The 22,303-nt window shown below is 43.8% G+C and overlaps 2 protein-coding genes and 1 non-coding gene across 3 annotated transcripts in view; 2 read left to right on the top strand and 1 right to left on the bottom strand.

Annotated features, from left to right (window-relative positions):
* The first annotated feature begins 3,091 nt into the window (after window positions 1-3,091).
* LOC116561869 lies at window positions 3,092-3,232 on the top strand. The gene has a single exon (XR_004273641.1). It is a non-coding gene; the product is annotated as a U4 spliceosomal RNA (small nuclear RNA).
* A 69-nt stretch (window positions 3,233-3,301) lies between these two features.
* Window positions 3,302-22,303, bottom strand: part of PHLPP1 (PH domain and leucine rich repeat protein phosphatase 1) — a 250,023-nt gene continuing 231,021 nt past the window's right edge. The window contains exons 14-17 of the mRNA XM_032293679.1: window positions 20,403-20,507; window positions 10,710-10,904; window positions 7,828-8,056; window positions 3,302-5,441 (exon numbers count right to left, since the gene is read on the bottom strand). Of these exons, the coding sequence (XP_032149570.1) occupies window positions 4,281-5,441; window positions 7,828-8,056; window positions 10,710-10,904; window positions 20,403-20,507 (1,690 nt within the window). The 3' untranslated portion in view covers window positions 3,302-4,280. The remainder of the gene's footprint in view (window positions 5,442-7,827; window positions 8,057-10,709; window positions 10,905-20,402; window positions 20,508-22,303) is intronic.
* LOC116561761 (60S ribosomal protein L21) lies at window positions 21,269-21,825 on the top strand. Its single transcript, XM_032293681.1, has one exon. It carries the CDS (start codon window positions 21,309-21,311, stop codon window positions 21,789-21,791), a length of 483 nt encoding a protein of 160 aa, XP_032149572.1. The 5' UTR covers window positions 21,269-21,308; the 3' UTR covers window positions 21,792-21,825.

Below are 22,303 nucleotides of genomic sequence, written 5' to 3'. Positions count from 1 at the left end.
GTGATCTCGGCTCACTGTAACCTCTGCCTCCCAGGTTCAAGCAATTCTCCTGCCTCAGCCTCCTGAGTAGCTGGGATTACAGGTGTGCACCACCACACCTGACTAATTTTTGTATTTTTCATAGAGACAGGGTTTTGGTGTGTTGGCCAGGCTGGTCTCCAACTCTTGACCTCAGGTGATTCACTCACCTTGGCCTCCCAAAGTGCTGGGATTACAGGCATGAGCCGCTGCACCCGACCTGAAATTCTATCTTCTGGTAACGTGTCAGGCATTGATTCAATATATCCTTTGATGAGTGTTCAGATGATCAAATGGAATTATTATTCTCTCCCATGCAGTACCAGTGGTGAGGGGACTCTCAGGTGTTATCCTATAAGGTCCAAAACATGTTAACCGATGCTTTGTGTTTCGCTTTTTTTAACCATGGAGAATGGGGAATTGGGAATTGGATGGACGTTGAAAACAGACTTCTCTCCCAGCAAAACTATATGATTCTGGTTATGCATCTTAATATTTCTGCACGTCAATTTCCCATGGAAATCAGGCTCATCACAGGAGCCAGCTGTCATCACTTCTATTGCCTTACAAAGCAGAAACAGCTTCTCTGCCGTACTTGACAGTGGTGTAGGAGGTTGCTATCATGTGTTTAGGAAAATACAGTGATAAGAAACTTAAACTTTGTTTCTTCTGGGAAAGTGAAGAAAGGGTAGAGTGAAGCCCGTTTCTACCCAAAGGATAAGCTTACCAGCAGGTGGTGCTGTGACAAAAGCAATCAAGAGAAACCAAGGCAGGCCGGTGGGGTTTCTGGGCCCCAGAGATTAGCCCTGCTACGTCTCATCAAAGCCTAGTATTTGGGAGTGGGAGCGAATAGCAGCAAGCCTGAGGGCAGCACAGGACAGAGGCATCCAGTGCATCCAGCACCAGTTTCTAGGGTCCTCAATCCGGGGCTCTTCCAGCAAGGCTCACCAGAGCTCTCTGCTTCTGCTTTCGTTTCTTCCTCTCTCTCCCTGCAAACCCCTTTCCCATTATCTGAAATTCCCAGCAGGAAGCAGAGAATAGAGCGGGCAGGGATGCCCTTCTCCCTAATACTTACCCTGCAGACGCTGTGGCTTCAGTGGTCCTCAAATATTAAGCACTTGGCCACTCAGAAAGCACTTTCAGTTGCATAAGCAGCTTTACATATGTGATTAGACGCTATCTTGATAAACAGAAATGCAGAGAAACTCCTCAGAATTAACGGAGGCGGCAAGAGCATGGAGACCTATCAGTGAGTGTGCCACTTTGCTCACTCAACATGTGCGTGACTGAGTTACCTTTTCATATAAACGCCCCACTTACCACAAGCCTCCAAAGGGCAGAGTCTCACCTGTGTCTCCAAGGTGCCTTACATGTATGTTGCACAATGGGACCGAGAGAAACCCAGCAGCAAGCACAGCTGAACTGGAGGACTCAGGAAAAAGGAATTCCAAGTCTTGAACCCCTTTCTCCCGCATCAGACACTGAAGTTAGGAAATGAGATGTCCCCGCATCAGAGCTTGTGGGTCCCAGTGGCTGCCCCTGGCACAGAGTTGCTGTGGGGCTTTTAGAATCTAGAAGCGATTGCTGCCTCTGTGGACCATGCTCAGCTGGTTCTGACCACTCTAGAAGTGAGCTGCAGTGGAAGAGATCCACACACACGGCTTGGGTCTGCTCCACCCATGGGGACAAGTGAATCCTGCCCAGAGGGGGATTTAAGAACTGAGGAAGTCAGAGACCCAGCCCAGACCCGCAGGAACTAAGACGTTGGTGTGAAAGCTTGGAGTTGTTCACATCTGCTTCAACCCAGTGGGGCAGCCTGAAGGAGAAAGCAAGGGGCTGATGAGTGGAATGGGACAGGGGTCCCAAGGCGGTTTAGCTTCCAGCCTCAGGCAGAGTGCTCTGCCTGTACTGGGGAGTCAGCCCCCTTGGTCCCTGGGTTCCTGACTGGGTTGAGAGGAGGCAATTCTTTTCCATGGCCTTGGTGGTTTCCAAAGAGCACTGTGTGCAAGTAGCATGACGTGGAAACAAAGTATGGCCATTATGAAAGTAAAGGCCACCCAGCAGCCTCCTGAAGGGAACACAGAGCCCACCACAGAGTCTACTGGTTAAGAAATACGAAGTGTCCTGTCACTGAACTAGCCAGGTCCCACCCAAGGGCGGACCTGAAGAGGGAAGCCAGGTTACATAGGAAGGTGGTTCATGTGAGATGAAGACCAACAGTATCTTCCACACACACGGACCACAAGTGTGGGGTGGGGGCGAGGCGAGGGCAAAGGTCCACGGTCTGCAAACGCAGTTGAGACGCAGCTGGGAAAACACTGCTGCACCTACATGATTCCTGCTAGTGCTGGGGGGCAAGCCAACAGCTCTTGATTGACCCTGTTCAAGCAGGTAAACCTGCTTATGTGAGCTACAGGCCTCCGGGAAAACTGAAAACAAACTTTGCTTCATGGGAGAAGTTGTCCAGAGATCTCTATCTATGCAACCTGTCTATTCCCCGTCTCATGTCTTCCCTAAGAAGTACCCGAGCATCTTACCTGAACATCTTACCCTAACAAGAAACAGAAAAGCTGTAAGATCAGACCTGGCATGGTGGCTCATGCCTGTAATCCCCACATTTTGGGAGGCCGAGATGGGCAGATCACTTGAGGTTAGGAGTATGAGACCAGCCTGGCCAGCATGATGAAATCCCGTCTTTACTAAAAATACAAAAATTAGCTGGTGTCGGGTGCCTGTAATCCCAGCTATTCAGGAGGCTGAGGCAGGAGAATCACTTGAACCCGGGAGGGAGGAGGTTGCAGTGGGCAGAGCTCACACCACCACACTCCAGCCTGGGCCTCTGTGGCTGGAGTGTGGTAAGAGACAGAGCGAGACTCCATTTCAAAAAAGAAAAAAAAAAAGAAAAACCTGTAAGATCAGCTAATTATATTGCTTGCTATTCAGTTAATTTCATATTTCTTTCAATGTAGGTTAACTTACTGGATGTTTTTCTCTTAAAGAAATATAACCCCAATATTCCATCCCTCCTTTCCAAACCCAAGCTGGTGTGATTGTCTTCAAGACACATCTGGCTAGCTTTGTGCAGTAGCAGTATCGTAGTCAATGAGGTTTATCCGAGGCACGATTATTGCTAATTGAAAACTTTTCCCAATACCCTGCTGTGACAACTTGCAACATAGTTGGCATTGGCAATTTTTTACAGTCTCTATGGAGACTGACTTAAAATAAATAAAAAATAATAATAAACACATCCGGCTACTGAGACAAAAGCAGACAGGTCCAATAATTGTAAATCTCATATTTATTATAACAAAAATTATGACATGTCCATTTGTGCATTCTGCTTGAGTATAACTCTGGTATGTAAATGGCCTAACGGAGCACTACACAGCCATGCTGATTGTGGCAGCAGTAAGAACACAGTTAACAAGTGTCTGTCAGTCAAAGTGGAGGGGCTGGGACGGGGAGGAAATGGGTTCAGGGCCCTTGGGTGTAGGTTCTTGTCCAGCGGCCTAAGATCCACTTTCCCTAGACAGAAACGCTGCAGCCTGCTCAGCTTCCTCATTCAGTGAAGTGAGGGTGAGCTGTGAGGCAGGCAGGCTCCTGGGGTGGGGTGGGAGAGGAGAAACATCAGCTACTTGGGCTGTGTCCTTACGCCAAGACTACAAAACATTGTAAGCCTCACTATACAACACTGAGCTATTTACAATAGAAATTCTCAATCAGCTGTTCTCTCAGAGAAAATTAGTGAATCCCAGTGACTTAAGTCACCTGACAGAGTAAAGCAACTCCTAGGAGTTAGTCTCCATATTCTACAAATGTCTATTATTTTCAAGACAAAAAAAAAAAAAAAAAAAGCCTTCCCCCCCCACAAAGAAATACAGAATTACAATATTATTAAATCATTTAGCAATGGCAGCCTGTCCTGCCTTCCAAACAAAAAAGCCATTTTAAAAAATATTACATTATCATTAACTGTTTCTCTGTAATATATTAAACCTTTTGTTCTTTGTCTTTACATATCTGATATGTTAGGAGAAGTTAACAAATGTAAATCGTATTGGTAAAGCATGACTAGAAGTGGTGATTATTTAAAAAAAAATAACCCAAAGAAAGAGAACCTACAGATTAGCTGCAATGACAGGTTGGGAACAGTGTCTGGGGGAAGGACGTGGAGTAAAACCCCTGGTTTAATGTGAGCCTGGGAGACTCTGGCAACTCGTCTTTCGTGGTTCGTTTATTTGTTAAATAGCTCGGCTGGGTCATAGTGGCGTGTCGTAATAGTCTGGCAGCTGGTCCAGCTGGTAGTGCCGCGGCAGCTGTGGCTGGAGCGGTGGTGGCGGCGGCGGGGGCTGCTGCTGCTCCTGGTGATGCTTCATGATTTCTTTGACCTCCTCTTCCAGCTCTGGGGGTATGATAAACTGATCATCGGGATCCGGCTGAGCCGGGGCAGCAAAATAGCCTCCAGGCTTTCGAAGAGGGGCGTCTGTAGCCACCTCTATCACATTGTGGCTCCTTTCCTGGGGCGCAACAGAGCCATTGGCCCTCCGGCGCCCGATGGTCCCAACGGCAGAGAAGTCTGCCTTCCTGGGCAGACCCGGCTCATCCTCGTTGGCGCTGATGACGATGCCCTCGTCGCTGGCCTCGGCCGGCACCTGAAGCAGGTGCTGCTTCTCTTTCTCCTTGGCCCGGCTGCAGTGAATGTCCACCTCCACCTCTACCCGGCTACCGTTGGTGAAGACACCCTCAATGGGCTCCTCATCGTCACTGTCAAGGCCGTTGTCAGAGAAGGCGCTTGAGAATGTGGCACTGGACAGCTGGCGCTGGAAGGAGTTGGACAGACAGACGGGGTGGAGCATGCAGCGCTGCTCACTGGGGTAGGCGGGGCTGTTCTCGCTCAGGGCTCCGGGCGGGGGCTCGTCGGAGGCTGTGGACCCCACCTCGCTGCTCATCTCGGAAGTGGAGAGCTCACTACTGATCTCAGAAGCCATGCCGCTGCTGGAGGACGGCACACCCAGCCCGTCTGAGGGCCGATCCTTGATCACCATGTTCACCGAGGAAGGGAAGATGCCGGGGCTGGGTGGTGGCACGGCCCCACCGGCGCTGAGCTCGCAGCAGCAGAAGCTGTCCTCGGTGACGCTGAGCTGCACCACCACAGCGCTGAGGCTGTCGTGGCAGCCGTAGCTCTGGGCCAGGGTGCACAGCTTCTTGGCAGCAGCCAGGGCGTCGGGCACGTTGCGCACGGCCTCCACGGCCTCCTCGACAGACAGGCTGTCCCAGAGCCCTTTACTGCCGAGGATGAAGAACTCATCCTGGGGGGTCAGGAGCACGGACTGCACGTGGGGGCGAGGCACCACGCTGGGGTGGAGGAAGGTGTAGCCCAGGATACGCGTGGACTCAGTCACTCCGTTCACCTTGCCATCCTGGAAGAACAAGGGTTTGCAGACAGAGAGTTATACGGAGCACCTGCGGCAACTGTGCAGGTTCCCTGCAGGTCCCTGACTGTCCCGACTGTCAGACCACAGAGAAGTGCTGTGTGGCCTACAGAGGAAAGTGTGTAGTTAATGTGCACCTGTCATCAGAAACCCCAGGTAGGAGGCCTAGGCAGGTAAGGAGCAGCAGGGACAAAAGGAAAAGATTTTGGTTATGTGTTACTGGGACCCTGTTCGCACTAGGTCCACAGGCCCTGCTGTTTCTCTACAGTAAGCATGGCTGGCTAGCTCCTCCCGTCAGCCCACAGGACTCAGATAGGAAGAGCCTTTCTGATAGAAGCCAGTCCTGAGCAAAGACGCACAAGGCCAGCATACATCAAGAGAGTGCCCCCAAATCTTCCGTTGCTCTCCATGATCACAAGTGGCAGTAGTGTCTAAAGGTCCAGAGAAGACTTGAAAGTACTTAAGGGGTGGAGAAAGCCTTGGTGTGACTAGGTGGGTAAGAATGCTCACGTCAGGAGAGCAGATGCTAAAGGAAATGCCAGTTCTTACAACTTCCTTGAACTTGATTTCCTGGTGGTCAGTGGCGAAGGCAGGGTCTGCTGGCTTTAGTTTAGCTGGGTGCATGCTATGAAATCAGTTACCAAAGCGCCAAACCTGGTTCCTTCCTTCCTTCCTTCCCTTCCCTTCCTTCCCTTCTTCTCCTTCCTTCTTTTCCTCCCTCCCTTTCCCATGTGTACCCGCTTGATTCTTTATTCTTCAAGTTTTGAGATTCTCAGGTCCGTGACATACCTCTATATGGCCTAGTTTTAACACCTCTTTCCAGGAAAGGCGGCTCCATTTTGACAAATCCCTGTCTGGGATGACCAAGTGTTTCTTCCGGAGAACATCCACTTCCGTTCCAGCCCTACCACCTTCCTTTATTTGGGATTTGCCAAGGTGTTTGCTTGTCCTTAGGGATGCCTTTCCCAGCTCCTCACATAACTTTGCTACCCCACACTTTTAAGTAGGTAAGCATTCCCATTTATAAAATTAGTAGTATGAGCTTCGAGGACAACTTTAAACTGCCTTGATCCTACGGACATAATCTGTCCCCGAAGCATGGAATTTCGCAGAAACTGTTCTTGCTGTTCTGCCCAGGCCTTTAGATTTCTCTCCATCAAAACCAATAGTTTTGTGACTCATGACAGTGAAGCTTCCAACATGGGCTCCAGGAGTGCTGCTGCATTCCCTAATTCATCAGTGTTGGTCATCTGCCCTGTGCCTGAAAAAAATGACGTGGGCAGACAGCAGTGACGTGCAGATATACATCTACCTTCAAGAAGTTTCAAGTCTTACATTGTTGATAAAACCCACAGAATCATGTACAGTTTGACTCTGGTGAAAGTTTTAGAGAAAAAAGACTGATTCTACACAGTCTCTGATGAGGGCCATAAGAAAGAAACAGACTCAAGCTATACATGGGATTCTGTGCAAATAAGTGTGTGAGAATTTGTTCTCTGTCTATTCTTGGAGCAGAAAGGATTAACATGGATGGCAGACACTGTGTTAGGGAGCAGAAGATAATGCACTGAATTAAACTTCAGATCAACATTATGCCAAACACAATTAAGGAAAATGATTTCTGTGACCTAAATGAATCATAGTTTGCACGTCAGACTTCTCTTGTTTTCTGTGCTTCTCCTGTTCCTTGCTTTTGTGTGCATTGCTTAACACTTAACAGTGCGGTTTTGTTCTGTATTGCATTTTACTTCTCTACCTGAGACACGCCCTCCAAACACACACACACACCCATCTGCTGTGGGGACTGCCCTGCGGGGTGTTTTAGCAGCAGCTGCTCAGTGGCCTCCGTCCACGGCATGCCAAGCGCACTCTCCGCCCCAGTTGTGATGACCAAAATGTCTATGTTGACAAATGTTTTGTGGGGAAGCAAACTGCCCCCAGCTGAGAACTGCTCACTGTAGTTACATAGACATTCATGGTTTACAAGTCATAGCAGCCTTGTCAGATAGGATAGATATATGAGGCTGAGAGAGGTTTAAAGGTCAGAGCCTGCAAGTGGCAGAGCTAAGATATGAAAACGAGCAGTGTGATGTTGGGTAGAGCCCTCAACCACCGAAGCAGCCCTTTGCAGAGTGGCTGCACGGATGGAACGGGGTCGTGCCCATGAAGCACAGTGCCTGACACAGGGAGGCAACTGAGAACCAGACGTCGTAACATAAGCAATTTGCTTTGTGATACTATGGATTTGGAATTCTAATGTTGAACCACCTACTTCAAAAATGTTCTTTGAAGGCAAATGCTCCTTAGCTAGTTTCTGCTATGACCTGGTCTCCTCTCCTCTCCACCATCCTGAGGAAAACCCCTCCCTCCTCACCTCAGTGATAATGGCCTTGTGCTGTTTAATCCTCTTCAGCTCTTCTTCACAGCTCATGACGTAAGATCTGGACAGAGGCAGTGGCTTTCCATTTCGACAGAGAACTGTTTGGCACTTGCCCACATTAGCAGAGGTCAAGGTGAAGGATCCTCCTGGGTCCACAGGGTCATGCTTGATATGACAAAGGACAGCAGCACCGCCGAGTTTCTGCCCAGCAGTTCCAAGTTTCCTGGAATCGGAAGAGAGAGGGTGACAAACACAGCCCATCAGAGCCAGTTCCACCAATTCCACAGGAAGACCGCACCACTGGACAGGGCCAGGAAGACGACAGCTGGAGAGTCCACTCTGCCTCCTTCATGAAAGCACACACTGCTCAGCCTCTCTGAGGAAAAGAGCCCCTGAATCTGACAACACACACATCCACACAGAGAGGCTCACAACTGGGAGACGGTGTTGCTGTACCAGTAAAAGCCACAGGCGCTGCTCTGGAAGGCAGGAGCCCCTGGGCTGCTGTGTACAGCATGCTACCCTCATCAACCACACTGCCCGATCAGCGCACTCCAAAGACAGCAGGAAAATGACTTCTTCCTCCATCTGCTTCTCTAAATTCCCTCTGTGTCTAGGAGAGAACATTGAAAAAACCAAGTACAGCAGGTATAGACACCCTATACCCACTGACAGACACTTCAGAAAAACCTGACAACCCTCCTCCCCTTTTATATGGATGTTTGCTGGCAGGAGCCTTTAAGTACTGGAGTGTTCATGGTCCTGCCCTATATAGCAAAGACTTTCTGGACCAATACCATCTATTCTAGAAAACTCATAGAAAGGACATTCTAGTGATCAAACACCAAGTGCTTCTGATTTATCCTTTTAATCATGACAATCCACAGACTTTCTGAATACAGAAAGCACCTGCAAATTCTGAAAATCAAAAATCAAAAAGCTCTCTTACAAAGCTACTTCTTCTGGCAGATTATCAAGGGAGAGAAACAGCAGAGAGAGATAAAAGACTATGATGGCTCCCATGGCCTCAAGAACTCCTAGGGCAGGCCCCACAAATGGTAACATGGCCCAGGCCCCTGCTGTTCCTGGATGGTACAGGAGCAAGAAAGTTAAGAAACATAGCCTCTCCTGTTTTACAAGGGCAGACCCTCAGGTACCGTCTCTTCTATCATGTGTCTAAGGTAAGCAAGTGGCAAGAGGAGCAATGAAAACCAGGGCTGCCTACTTGCATGCATTAGGAGATCCTGCACAAAGACCAGTTCCTCTAAGGACCAAAAGCTCACCACACATCCCATGACCTCTTAACAGACAGGCAAAATAAGAGACATACAGAAGACCCTGGAGAAGGGCCCACAGTTTAGGATCCTAAACTCCAGCTTCCAGATACGTGGCTCTCGGCCCTTCCAAGGAGGCTCTACTTTCTCCCTTTCGTAGGCACAGTGGTTCGTAAAACGTACAGCAAGTAACCTGAGACTGGGGTTCTCGGTTTTTAATTCTTATCCAGTGCTTGATGGTCCATAAAAAGCAGGCCTCTTGGGGGTTGCAGAGAGATGTGTTTGTGCTGTGGTGTGTGTGCACATGTGTATGTGTGTGCATGCATGTGATACGTGCGTGCTGTTTTTCGAGGACAAAAGAGTAGTGAAAACAGGAAAGCTGGTGTGCCTGCTAGTCACAACATCCTCTGGAGTCTTACTACCCGAGGTCAGGTCTTGGCTGCTCTACCTACTATCCCTTAGGCACTGTGCTTCACCTCTCTGTACCTCATTTTCAGTAACTTTACCTGGCTAACTAGTAACAATTTATGACACTTAAGGTATTTAGAACAAAGACTGATACATACTAAGGGCTTGCTAGATATTAGCTATTATTGTTCAATTGCGAATTGTACATGCTCACTGAGAATCTGAAAGACAGGGACGAGTGTAGCAGCAAGAACCACCCCAGGCCTGCCTCCCCCAAGCTCTCTGAGAGGAACCATGCGAGACACAGGTATAACTGTAAAGGCTGCTCTGACCACTCCCCAGCAGACACTTCTACCCCTCCAACAAAGCTACTCGCTCTGGCAGAATGTCAAGGGAGAGAAAGCAGAGACGGACAAAAAACCATGGCTGCTCTCACGACTTCAAGTAGCAGTACACTCATCACTCCTGGGTCCCACATGAGCGAGTCTGCAGTACAATACTTATAGACAGGCAATTCCATTATCACCTAGAAAGCCATGAAGGTGATAAGAATGAACAATTCTTTGAATGAGGAAACCCTCATTCCTCTAAGAGCTACAAACAATATTCCACAATTTCTACAGCAACCTAAAACTCTGCTGCTGGTGGAAACTCCAGGCTATGGCCTAGGATTCTGCCAGTAACACTGTCTTGAACGTTTAATAAAGGGGAAAACAATATACAGAGAATGATTTAACTCCTGGTCTAAAATCTGACAATCTTGATTTCACGAAAGTTTGCACTATCTCAAACCAGTGATAATATTTCATAAGGGCCAATCAACTAGGATGGAAATGGTCCATTTCAAAGAGAGGTCCCCACAGCAGAAAGTCTAAAAAGCCTCTAGAGCTCACATGATTTGGGAGGGGAAACAGTATTGCAAACAATCTGATGAAAATCTGCAATGGATACAGGCCAGGGAGGTCCAGCTCCCAGAGAAAGTCACTCCCTGTCATTGTCTGAACAACAGTGGGTCTCAAGCTGGAGCACCATTCCTAACGCCTGGGCAACACCAAACTTGCCTAAATGCATCTTGGTACTCATAGTCAAAAAACAAGGCTTGGAGATCACTGCGCACCCGCTTTTCTAAACAGAAGATAAATACTTAAAGAGCAAGAAAACACACAGCAGGTAAGCAGGAACTCTGAGTTTTACCTTTGCATGACAATGAATGTATTGACCATGTATTCTTCTTCATTTTTTGTTTTTTGCAGCTCTTCAGCCAAAATGTCACTCATGGTGCACTGGAGAAGGTAGGGCACCTCGACGTTCCGGTCTCCATCAAACACACCGTACAGCGCTTCGCGGTTGTCACAGAAGTTATTCACCGACAGGGCTGCGACACACAACCTGCAAGGCAACCGTGCTTGTGTGCTGAGTCCGCTCATTTTCCCGCTTCAGGCCCAGGACAGTGCTTATTTATTTTAAGGTTTCCCTGAATCAGTTCTGTCTCTTTCTTCATGACTCCAGACAGACTAACAACAGGTAAACTGACTCCAGCTAATTCCTATCAGCCGATTTTGATTAGCAGAGAAGGATGAGCACACATTATGTTTCACACATGCCTTCCTACAAGCTTCTCTTCTGATGAGTTTATTTTTAAATGGCAATGACAGAAGGGGAAGAAGAGGCAAGGGAAATACGATTATGAATCCATATCTACAGATTCATTCAATAAGCAGTTATTAGAATCTCCACATCCAACCAAAACAGAAAACTAAAACACTAGGGAAAATGCACCAAACCTGTATGAAAAGCATGTAAAAATATAGAAAAAGCCTCAAATGACTTTCATTAAAAAAATTCTTATTTCTATTTTTTTTGAGACGGGGTCTTCCTCTGCCACCCAGGCTGGAGTGCAGTGGTGTGATCTCAGCTCACTGCAGTCTCCACTTCTACGGCTCAAGCGATTCTCCCACCTGAGCCTCCTGAGTAGCTAGGACCACAGAAGTAGGCCACGATGCCCAGCTGATTTTTGTGTTTTTAGTAGAGAAGAAATTTCACCATATTGGCCAGGCTGGTCTTGAAATCCTGAGCTTAAGCAATCTGCCAGCCTACGCCTCCCAAAGTGCTGGAATTATAGGTGTGAGCCACTATGCCCCGCCTTCAAATGACTTTTTTTAAAGGCAGGAAAAAAAACCCCAACTGGACAACAGGAGCACAGGTCAGTGATCTGGAGAGAGCCTGCTGCCCGCCCAGTTTCCTCTTGGGAAAGCATCCAGGCTGCAGGCCAGGGAGGAAGACCGAAGTGGAGGCTGTGGTCTCTGTGCATTGAGGAGATGGAGCTGGGGGGAAGGAGGACAAGGTGGCCAGAGTCCCCAGTAAGTGCGCTGGAGGAGGACAATGGTTCCTGGCAACTGCGGGAAGTTTGGAGACTTTCTCCACTCCAAGCTCAAAAGAATAAAACTATTTCCAAAAAACTGTGTCCCAGAAACTGCCCCAAATGAAACAAACAAACAAAAAAAACTGGAAAAAAAGAAGAAGAAGAAAAAAAAGGCCAGAACACTGGTGAGCGGTGGGATAACTTCAAACAGGCTAACGAACTACAGGGAATTGAGTCTTCAAAAGAGCAGAAAGACAGAAAACATTTTAGAAGAACTGATGGCTGAAAACATTTCAAATAGGAAGAAAATTATAAAACTACAGATACAAGCAGCTCAACAAACTGTAAGCAAGAGAAACATGCAAAAAAACTTCATATCACAATCAAATTGCTAGAAACCAGGAACAAAGGTGGGAGGTAGAGTGGGGGAGCCAGGACATGCCCAACAGCAGGCTTCTCCCTGGAAACCTTGTAGGAGACAGTGGAGCAACATTTTGAAGGTACCAATGGAAAACAACCAGAAAACCACCTAGACTTCTAAGCCAGTACAAACAGCTCGGAAATGAAGACATTTCCAGTTGCACAAATAAAAACATTTACCACTAGCAGGCTGACACTACAGAAATGGAAAAGGAAATCCCTGAGGCACAAGAAAAGATTACCAAATGGAAATCTGGACCCGTACAAAAGATGATGCACAATGACAACAACAGCCAGGTGAGTCAATAGAAACATTTCCTTATTTTTTTTTTGAGGCGGAGTCTGACTCTGTCACCCAGGCTGGAGAGCAGTGGTGTGATCTCGGCTCACTGAAACCTCCGCCTCCCGGGTTCAAGTGATTCTTCTGCGTCAGCCTCCCGAGTAGCTGGGATTACACGGACCCGCCATCATGCCCGGCTAACTTTTGTATTCTTAGCAGAGACAGGGTTTCACCATGTGGGACAGGTTGGTCTCATACTCCTGATCTCGAGTGATCCGCCTGCCTCAGCCTCCCAAAGTGCTGGGATTACAGGCATGAGCCACCACGCCTAGCCTCATTTTCTTATTTTAAAAATCATCTTAGAACAGTGATTCTCAATAGAATATTCAATAATATTCTAATAATTATTGGGAGGCAACAACAGAGTTATCTGTCTCAAAATGTCATTGGTATAGAAGTTGAGAAACATTGCTTTAGAAAATGACTAAAGTAGCCCAGGCGCGGTGGCTCATGCCTATAATCCCAGCACTTTGGAAGCCCGAGGCGGGCAGATCACGAGGTCAGGAGATCAAGACCATCCTGGCTAAGACGGTGAAACCCCATCTCTGTTAAAAATACAAAAAATTAGCTTGGCTAATTTTTTAGGACTGCAGTCCCAGCTACTCTGGAGGCGGAGGGTGGAATGAGCTCAGATTGCAACACTGACTTCGGCCTGGGTGACAGAGTGAGACTTTGTCTCAAAAAAAAAAAAAAAAAAAAAAAACTAAAAGTAACAGTAATGTATTTGGAGATTGTAACACAGACAGAAGCAGAACATATGACAACAATAGCATAAAGGCCAGGACGGGAGAAGGAGAAGTACATATTTGCAAGGTTCTTATAAGTAAAGTGATATTATTATTACTTGAAGGTAAATGGTAATAAGGTAAAGATCATACTATAAACTCTACATGAACCACATGTATATACACAGAGACACATGATAGAATAAAATCAAATCCTAACAATCCAAAAGAATGAAGAAAAAAGAAGGAAATAAAGAACAGATTACACAAATAGAAAAGACAGAAGGTTTAAATCTAACCATATCGATAATTTCATTAAAGGCCTTAACAGTACCCAAAAGACAAAAAATTCAGACCAAATTAAAAAAAAGACCAATTATATGCTGCCTATAAGAAATCCATTTTTAAATATGAGACAAATAGGTTAAAAGTAAAATGATTTTTTTTAAAGGTATACCATACTAACATTAATCAAAAGCTGAAATGGCTATACTAATATCAGACAAAGTATATTTTAGAACAAGAATATTACAGAAAGAATAAAGAAAAAAAAGACCTAATTATATGCTGCCTATAAGAAACCCATTTTAAATATGAGACAAACAGGTTAAAAGTATAAGGATTTTTTAAAGGTATATCATGCTAACATTAATCAAAAGAAAGCTGAAATGGCTATTAATAACAGACAAAGTACATTTCAGAACAGGAATATCAGAGGAATAAGAGTCAATGATAAATGGGTTAGTTCATCAAGAGGCTACATCATTCTAAATGCTTACATACTTAACAGAGCTTCAAGATGTATGAAGGAAAAACTGATAGAACTACAAGGAGAAACAGAGAAATCCATATTTGTAATCTCTCAATCATCAACAGAATAAGTAGACGGAAAATCGGTAGCAATATGCAAGGCTTGAGAACATCAGCCACCTTGAGCTAACTGGCACCATACCCAACAGCAATTTTTTTTTAATGCACACAGAACTTTTACCAAGATAGGTAAGATTCTGGACCGAAAAACAAGTCTAAATAAGTTTAAAGGATTCAAGTCACATAAAACATGTTCTCCAACTATATTAGTGAAACTGCTTAGAAAGAAATTTACAACTCGAAATGCTGATATTACAGAATTAGAGGTCTCAAATAAATGATCTAAGCTTCCATTTAAAGAAACTAGAAAAAGAAGTATACAACAAACCCAAAGCAAGAAGAAAGGGAATCATAAAAAATAAGAAAAGCAGTTGAGTGTGATGGCTCACATCTGTAATTTCAGTGCTTTGGGAGGCCATGGCAGGAGGATCACTTGAGGCCCAGAGTTCAAGACCATCAACCTGGACAATAGAGCAAGACTTCATTTCTACAAAAAATTTTTAAAAATTAGGTGTTGGCTGAGCATGGTGGCTCACACCTGTAATCCCAGCACTTTGGGAGGCTGAGGTGGGCTGATCATGAGGTCAGGAGTTCAAGACCAGCCTGACCAATATGATGAAACCCCATCTCTAGTATAAATATAAAAATTAGCTGGGCATGGTGGCACATGCCGGTTAGTCCCAGCTACTGGGGAGGCTGAGGCAGGAGAACTGCTTGAACCTGGGAGATGGAGGTAGTGGGCCAAGGCTGTTCCACTGCACTCCAGCCTGGATGAAAGAGTGAGACTCCATCTCAAAAAAAAAAAAAAAAAAAAAAGTTATTCAGGTGTGGTGATGTACACCTGTAGTATTAGCTACCTTGGAGCCTAAGGTGGGAGGATCTCTTGTGCCCAGGAGTTTGAGGCTACAGTGAGCCACTGCAGCCCAGCCTGGGCAACACAGAGCAAGACGCTGTCTCCAAAAAAAAAAAAAACCCAAAAAACCATAAAACAAAATAAAAATTAAAACATAAGAAATATGAAACAGGGCCGGATGTGGTGGCTCACGCCTGTAATCCCAGCACTTTGGGAGGCTGAGGCGGGTGGATCACGAGGTCAGGAGTTTGAGACAATCCGGGCCAAACATGGCGAAATTCCATCTCAACTAAAATATACAAAAAAATGAGCCAGGAGTGGTGGCGGGCACCTGTAATCTGAGCAACTTGGGAGGCTGAGGCAGGAGAATCACTTGAACCCAGGAGGTGGAGATTCCAAGGAGCTGAGATCACAGCACTGCACTTCAGCCTGGGTGACAGAGTGAGACTCTGCCTCAATAAATAAATAAAAAGAAATGTGAATCAGAAAAATTATAGAGAAAAATCTATAAAACCAAAATCTAGTTCTTTGACAATATCAACAGACCAAATCAAACTGATCAGGGAAAAAGAAAAGACACAAATTACCAATATTAGAAATGAGAGAGGGGAGGAACATCTCTACAGATTTTAAAAGCATAATAACGGGCCGGGCATGGTGGCTCACACCTGTAATCCCAGCACTTTGGGAGGCTGAGGTGGGCGGACTATTTGAGGTCAGGAGATTGAGACCAGCCTGGCCAACATGGTGAAACTCCATCTCTACTAAAAATACAAAAAATTAGGTGGGCATGGTGGCACATGTTTGCAGTCCCAACTACTCAGGAGGCTGTGGCAGGAGAATCACATGAACCCATAAAGGAGAGGCTGCAGTGAGCCGAGATTGTGCCATTGTACTCCAGCCTGGGTGACAAAGTGAGACTCCATTTTAAAAAAAAAAAGCATAATAATGAAATATTATGAACAGGTTTATGCGAATACATTTGAAAACTACATAAAGCAGACAAATTCCATGAAAGATACAAATTACCAAAGTTTGTTCAAGAAGAAAGAGAGAATCCTATTTAAAGACATTGTAGGTTTTAAAAAAAAATCCAGGTCCAGATGGCTTCACTGGTGAATTCTTTTAAATATTTAAGAAGGCTATATTACCAATTCTATACAAACTCCTCCAGAAAACTCAAGAAGAGGAAACACTTTCAACTCATTCTATGAGGCCAGCATTACCCTGATACTAAACCCAGACAAAGACATCGCAAGAAAACTACTACAGACTAATATCTAACATGCAATATAGACATCCTCAACAAATTAACAGAACCTCTAGTCCAGCAGCATGCAAAAAAAGATAATACATCATGACCAAGTGAATTTATACTTAGAAAGCCAAGCGTATTTAACTTTTAAAAATGAATCCGTGTAATTAAGCACATCAACAGACTGAAGAAAAAAAACCATAGTCATCTAAATTGATGCAGAAAAGGCCTATGACCAAATGTGTTATTTATTACAAAAACTAAGATTTTATTATAAAATCTTAGCAAACTAGGTATAGAAGAAAATTAACTTGATAAAGGGTGTCTACAAAAATACCTAGAGTTAATATTTCACATCTGATTGTGAATGAACAAGGTCTCACCAAAGAAGGTATATGGATGATAAATAAACACATGGAAAGCCTAGGGAAAGGCTAATTAAAACCAAAATGAGATGATAATATTAGAATAGCCAAAACAACAACCTGACAACCCCTGCTGGTAAGGATGTGTAACTGCTGAAACTCTTAGAGGTTGCTGTTGGGAGCGCAAAATGATACAGGCACTTTGGAAACAGTTTGGCAATTTCTTACAGAAGTAAATATACACTTACCATATGACCCAGCAATCCTGTCCCTAAGCATTTATCCAAGTGAGATGAAAACATGCACTCATACAAAAACCTCGATGTAACTGTTTGCAACCTGCAGCATTTTTATTCACAACTGCTAAAAACTTGAGACAATCTAAAAACATCCTTCAAATAGTGAATGGGTAAAACAAAAACAAACCATAATATGTCCATGCAATAGAATGCTACTCGCAATAAAAAGGAATGAAACGAAACAAACGACTGACACATGCAATAGTACAAATGAATCTCAAAGGCATTACATGATGGGAAAGAAGTCAGACTGAGAAGGCCATATACTATATAATTCCATTTATATGACATTCCAGAAAAGGCAAAATTAATGAGATAAAAAACAGATCAGCAGTTGCCAAGGACAGGAGTTGGGAAGAAGAAATGACCAAAATGGGGCATGGGTGAATTCTGGTAGGTGAAGGAACTGCTCTATAACTTGTAGTGGTGGTTACAGATGATGATATTCTTTCACCAAAACTTGCAGAACTGTACATTAAAAAGGGTGAATTTTACTGAATATACATTATACTTTCTTACATATATAAATTAAAAGACAACATTATTAAGAACTTGCTATGTATCAGGGTTACATACCAGAGATATAAAATTAAAAATAAAATCTTTGCCCTTGAGGAGTTCAGGGATAAATAATGATAGTAATAACTTATCATTAATAATATTAGTAAGTTAACACTTAAACAGGGTTTATTATATGGCATACATTGTTCTAAGTATGTCATATATGTTAACTCACGTGATCCTACAACAACTCCATGAAGATAGGTAGGTTTTTCTTATTTCTTATTTTAGCTAAACAGAGACCGAGAAGCTGCCCATGGTCACACAGCAAGAAAGTACAGAGCCCAGGTTCAAAGCCAGGCAGTCTGGCTCCCATCTCAATACTTTGAAATCTTGCCTCTATTAAGAAAAACAAGTTATCCTAACTATATGGCAATTAGTGTCAAAGTTACATTTTAAAGTCATTTTATTCTGTCTTCCTTCTGTAAACTCCCCTTGCTAGTTGGGATAAGGTAGTATGGAAGAGAAAAAAAAAGTACAGTAACTTTATTATTATTTTTTAAGTAGAGTGGTGATCATTCTTAGCCTTTCTTTTCTGGCTAAGTGAAGTTTCCTGTTTGGTTTTTAATCTAAAGAAGAGGCCAGTGGCTCATGTCTGTAATCCCAGCACTTCAGGAGGCCAAGGAAGGTGGATCCCCCGAGGTCAGGAGTTCAAGACTGGTCTGGCCAACATGCTGAAACCCTGTCTCTATTAAAAATACAAAAATTAGCTGGGCATGGTGGTGGGTGCTTATAGTCCCAGCTACTTGGGAGGCTGAGGCAGGAGAATTGATTGAACCGGGAGGTGGAAGTTGCAGTGACGAGACTGCGCCATTGCACTCTAGCCTGGGCGACGAGTGAAATTCCATTGCAAAAAAAAAAAAAAGGTTAATTATCCAACCGTATCTCCCTCTTGGGTTTCCCCAAAGGATAAGAAATGACCTGACAGGAAAATACTGCACCCCGGGAAAAGGAGGGAGAGAGAGAGAGAAGCGAATAGATGTCTACTGAGATCTGGAGACAAGACAACCAAAGTTTTCCCCTTCTTTCAAGGTGGCAAGCAGCAAACTCCTTGTTTGCTGACTATCAACAATGCAAACAAAGTAAAAAAACAAAACAAAAAACACCAAAAACCAAACAAAAACCTCTCGAGAAACTTATATTGGCAAAACCAAAAGGTAAAAAAACCAAGGGAAATAGAGAGTGAGGGCCAAGGGTAGCCTGGGTCTACTGGGATGCTGTCCATTTCTATTTCTTATATTTATTCATTTCTCTCTTTCAATGACTCTGATTGTTCATTTTCTATTTCTGGATGCAGGTGGTGGTCTTGAAGGTGTGTTCATTTTAGAACAAATCAAAGGGTTGTAGTACACTTTTCTGTACCTCCGTGACAGAACTGTGGAAGGGGGAGTTATGCCAAAAAGCCTACCCAGATCTAATTGGTTACTTGCTCTATTACTATGTGTGAGTAGATAATACATGTTAATATACAGTGATATTTAAAAGCTAAGATTTCACATTAGTGTTCAGGAATTAGCAGTTTCATGTACTGGTGTTTGTAAGCAAGACATAAAAGATCCTTTGATCTAAAAAGTAACAATCTCCAGAAAGAAACTTTGAGTGCTCTAAAAAATATATGAATTCTCCTCTGCCCCAACACAATGACATATTGTGCAAAGTACATGGAAATCAGGCAGTAGCTAGAGCCCAGGCAGAACTGAGGCACACCTCCTCTGGTTATTCTGCCTTTTCTGAGCAAATAGAAGAGTTGTTACCTCTTTTCTAGAGAGCACAAGGACAAATGACACCTTAGGGAAAGGGGAAAAGGCCAATGCATCAAATCTAGAACTTGAGTTGATGCTGTTTTCTGTCCCAAGGAAAAGCAGTTAGAATGGCAGCAACAATTCCAAACCTTTTATTTTCCATGAAGAGTATTTAGACAGTTGGTGGTTCTCAAGCTTAGCCACACATTAGAATCACCTAGGGGAGATTTTAAAACATTCTGATTTAATGAGTCTAGGTTGGGGGACTTTTTAAAAAATTTCCTTACCTGACTGACTCTAATGTGTGCCCAGGGTTGAATACTAATGTTAGCTATTATTAGATCTACCTCCACTTTCTGTTTTTACCTTACTAGCAATAATCATGTGTTCTTATACTTCAGCTAATTCAATTATGACCATTCTAATTTATAGGATTCTTTACCTGTCTAGGTACTAATTATTAAACACCTCTTCACACAATACAAGCAAACCTGAAAAGCCTGGTTACATTTTTCAGGAAAAATCAACATCTGTATCTAAGAGAGGGAAGGTTGGTGAAAATGGAGAAGAAAAAGGTACTTAGATGGTCAAGTCCTGGTGGCAAGGCAAGCAGATAACTTTACAGGCAATGGACATCAAACTCCTCCTGCCAAGCTAATTTAGATTGTAAAAACAGCTCCATAGTCAATAACAGGAATGAACTTGAATATGCACAATTAAGCTACTTCTCCTTTAATACTATCTCTGTTTTGCTTGATAAACCTCAGAGAAAGATAAAGGGGCTTTTCAAAGGAGCAGGGATGCATTTCAATACTTAGGCCTTTTGCAAACACTGGAGTCTTACACAAATATAATGTGTCAGTTACCTTGTATCCTAGCAACGTCTCCTACTAAGGGAGAGTATGTGATGCCAAGCAAGGCCTTCACTTAATGTTCAAACATAAGTCATGAGGGGGCCTCACGCTGGGGAAACTGGGAATACGCCAATAAATTTTACATGAGAAAAGTGTGTACTATAGCACTGAGTTTCTATCTACCCGACTAAAGGAGTGAGGCAGGCAGAAGGCAGTTCTTCCAAAGTTTCATCCCACTTACTTGTTTTTCACCCCTGAAGCTTCAGTGTAACCATGACTCCACACAGCTGGGGCTCCAGAAGCGTCTCCTGTAGAAGGCTGATCAATCTTGAAACAGCGGATATTACTAACAAGAGAAACAGGGAGGGAACAGGAATCATTAAACCAAAAGTGTGCAAATTGCTACCTTTATCTGAAAAATAAAAAATACACTTGTTAAACACTGTACTTACCATTTCTTACTGTGTTTAATGTGTCTGAAATATTTATCAGCAATAAGAACCAGCTACTCATTGTAATGAAAACCAAGGGACATATATGCAGAGCATGAAAATTAGTTTTAATGAGCATCATAAAGCAGCTATTAGAGACTTTCACAGGGTCCACATTAGATGACTGCTCTCTCCTGGGACTGACAAAGTTCTCAGGCTTGGCATGAGAAAACAAAACTTAAGTATTAAGATGGGTGTCTTCTTACACAATAAATATTGACTTGAAAAGAACAAAAACAAAAAACCTAAGCCACAATTATACTGTGTTTAGATGATGTAGATAATTCTGCAATATTCATCTCCAAATCCAATTTCTGTCCATTAACCCCTCCAAATATTTGACAAATATTATCACGGACTTGATGTTCCCTGGAGCTTCCAATTCTTTCCTCACAGGTATAAGTCAAGTATGCTAATATCATAAAATAAAACATGTACGTAAAATTACAAAGTAAATGAGGGGTATTTAATAAATTACAAGTTAACTGTATGTATTTAAACTGGGAGATTTCTCGCCTCACTTTAGCCCTCACATGCCATAACTGATCCAACAGGACCCAAAACAGAAATACTAAAGGAATAAATTCTCAAATAGGGTTTCTTAAAAATCAGCCTCGCTTTCGGCCGGAACCGCCATCTTCCAGTAATTCGCCAAAATGACGAACACAAAGGGAAAGAGGAGAGGCACTCGATACATGTTCTCTAGGCCTTTCAGAAAACATGGAGTTGTTCCTTTGGCCACGTATATGCGAATCTATAAGAAAGGTGATATTGTGGACATCAAGGGAATGGGTACTGTTCAAAAAGGAATGCCCCACAAATGTTATCATGGCAAAACTGGAAGAGTCTACAATGTTACCCAGCATGCTGTTGGCATTGTTGTAAACAAACAAGTTAAGGGCAAGATTCTTGCCAAGAGAATTAATGTGCGTATTGAGCACATCAAGCACTCTAAGAGCCGAGATAGCTTCCTAAAACGTGTGAAGGAAAATGATCAGAAAAAGAAAGAAGCCAAAGAGAAAGGTACCTGGGTCCAACTGAAGCGCCAGCCTGCTCCACCCAGAGAAGCACACTTTGTGAGAACCAATGGGAAGGAGCCTGAGCTGCTGGAACCTATTCCCTATGAATTCATGGCATAATAGGTGTTAAAAAAAAATAAAAGACCTCTGGACTGTAAAAAAAAAAAAAAAAAAAAAAAATAAATAAACCTGTTAAATTTTTCTGGACACACACACACACAAAAAGAGACAAAATGGTGGAGTTGAAATGGTATATTATGACCTTCAAGAGGTATTTATTGCTGAAGAATGCCTCAGGTAGGCATGCATACCACTCTATTAAGCACACTGCATATTCTCACCACCCAAATGTTAGCAGGCTACTTCGTGTGTGGGCAGCTCACCCCAAGGGAATAATCAAGAGACAAGGGATGCAAGACCCTGGAAGAACGCCAACAAAGAAAACCCCAAGTCAAAAGATGAAACTCTGCACTTGTCCTCCACGATGTCCACGTGGCCCTCTTCCAAGTGTACTTTCTTTTCATTCCTGTTCTAAAGCTTTTCAATAAACTTTCATCTCTCTTCTAAAAGGTGTCTTAGTCTCTTTTTCTGCCTTATGCCCCTCAGTCAAATTCTTTCTTCTGAGGAGGCAA

Source organism: Sapajus apella, unplaced genomic scaffold (genome assembly GCF_009761245.1).
Source record: "Sapajus apella isolate SASKATOON/1434 unplaced genomic scaffold, GSC_monkey_1.0 scaffold30, whole genome shotgun sequence".
NCBI classification, from domain to species: Eukaryota; Metazoa; Chordata; class Mammalia; order Primates; family Cebidae; genus Sapajus; species Sapajus apella.
Note: the sequence above shows the minus strand (reverse complement) of the source record. Positions and strands in the feature narration are given on the sequence as shown.

Excerpts from the sequence above, each read along its gene's own strand:
- LOC116561761 (XM_032293681.1), top strand. The coding sequence starts at position 21,309 with ATGACGAACACAAAGGGAAAGAGGAGAGGCACTCGATACATGTTCTCT.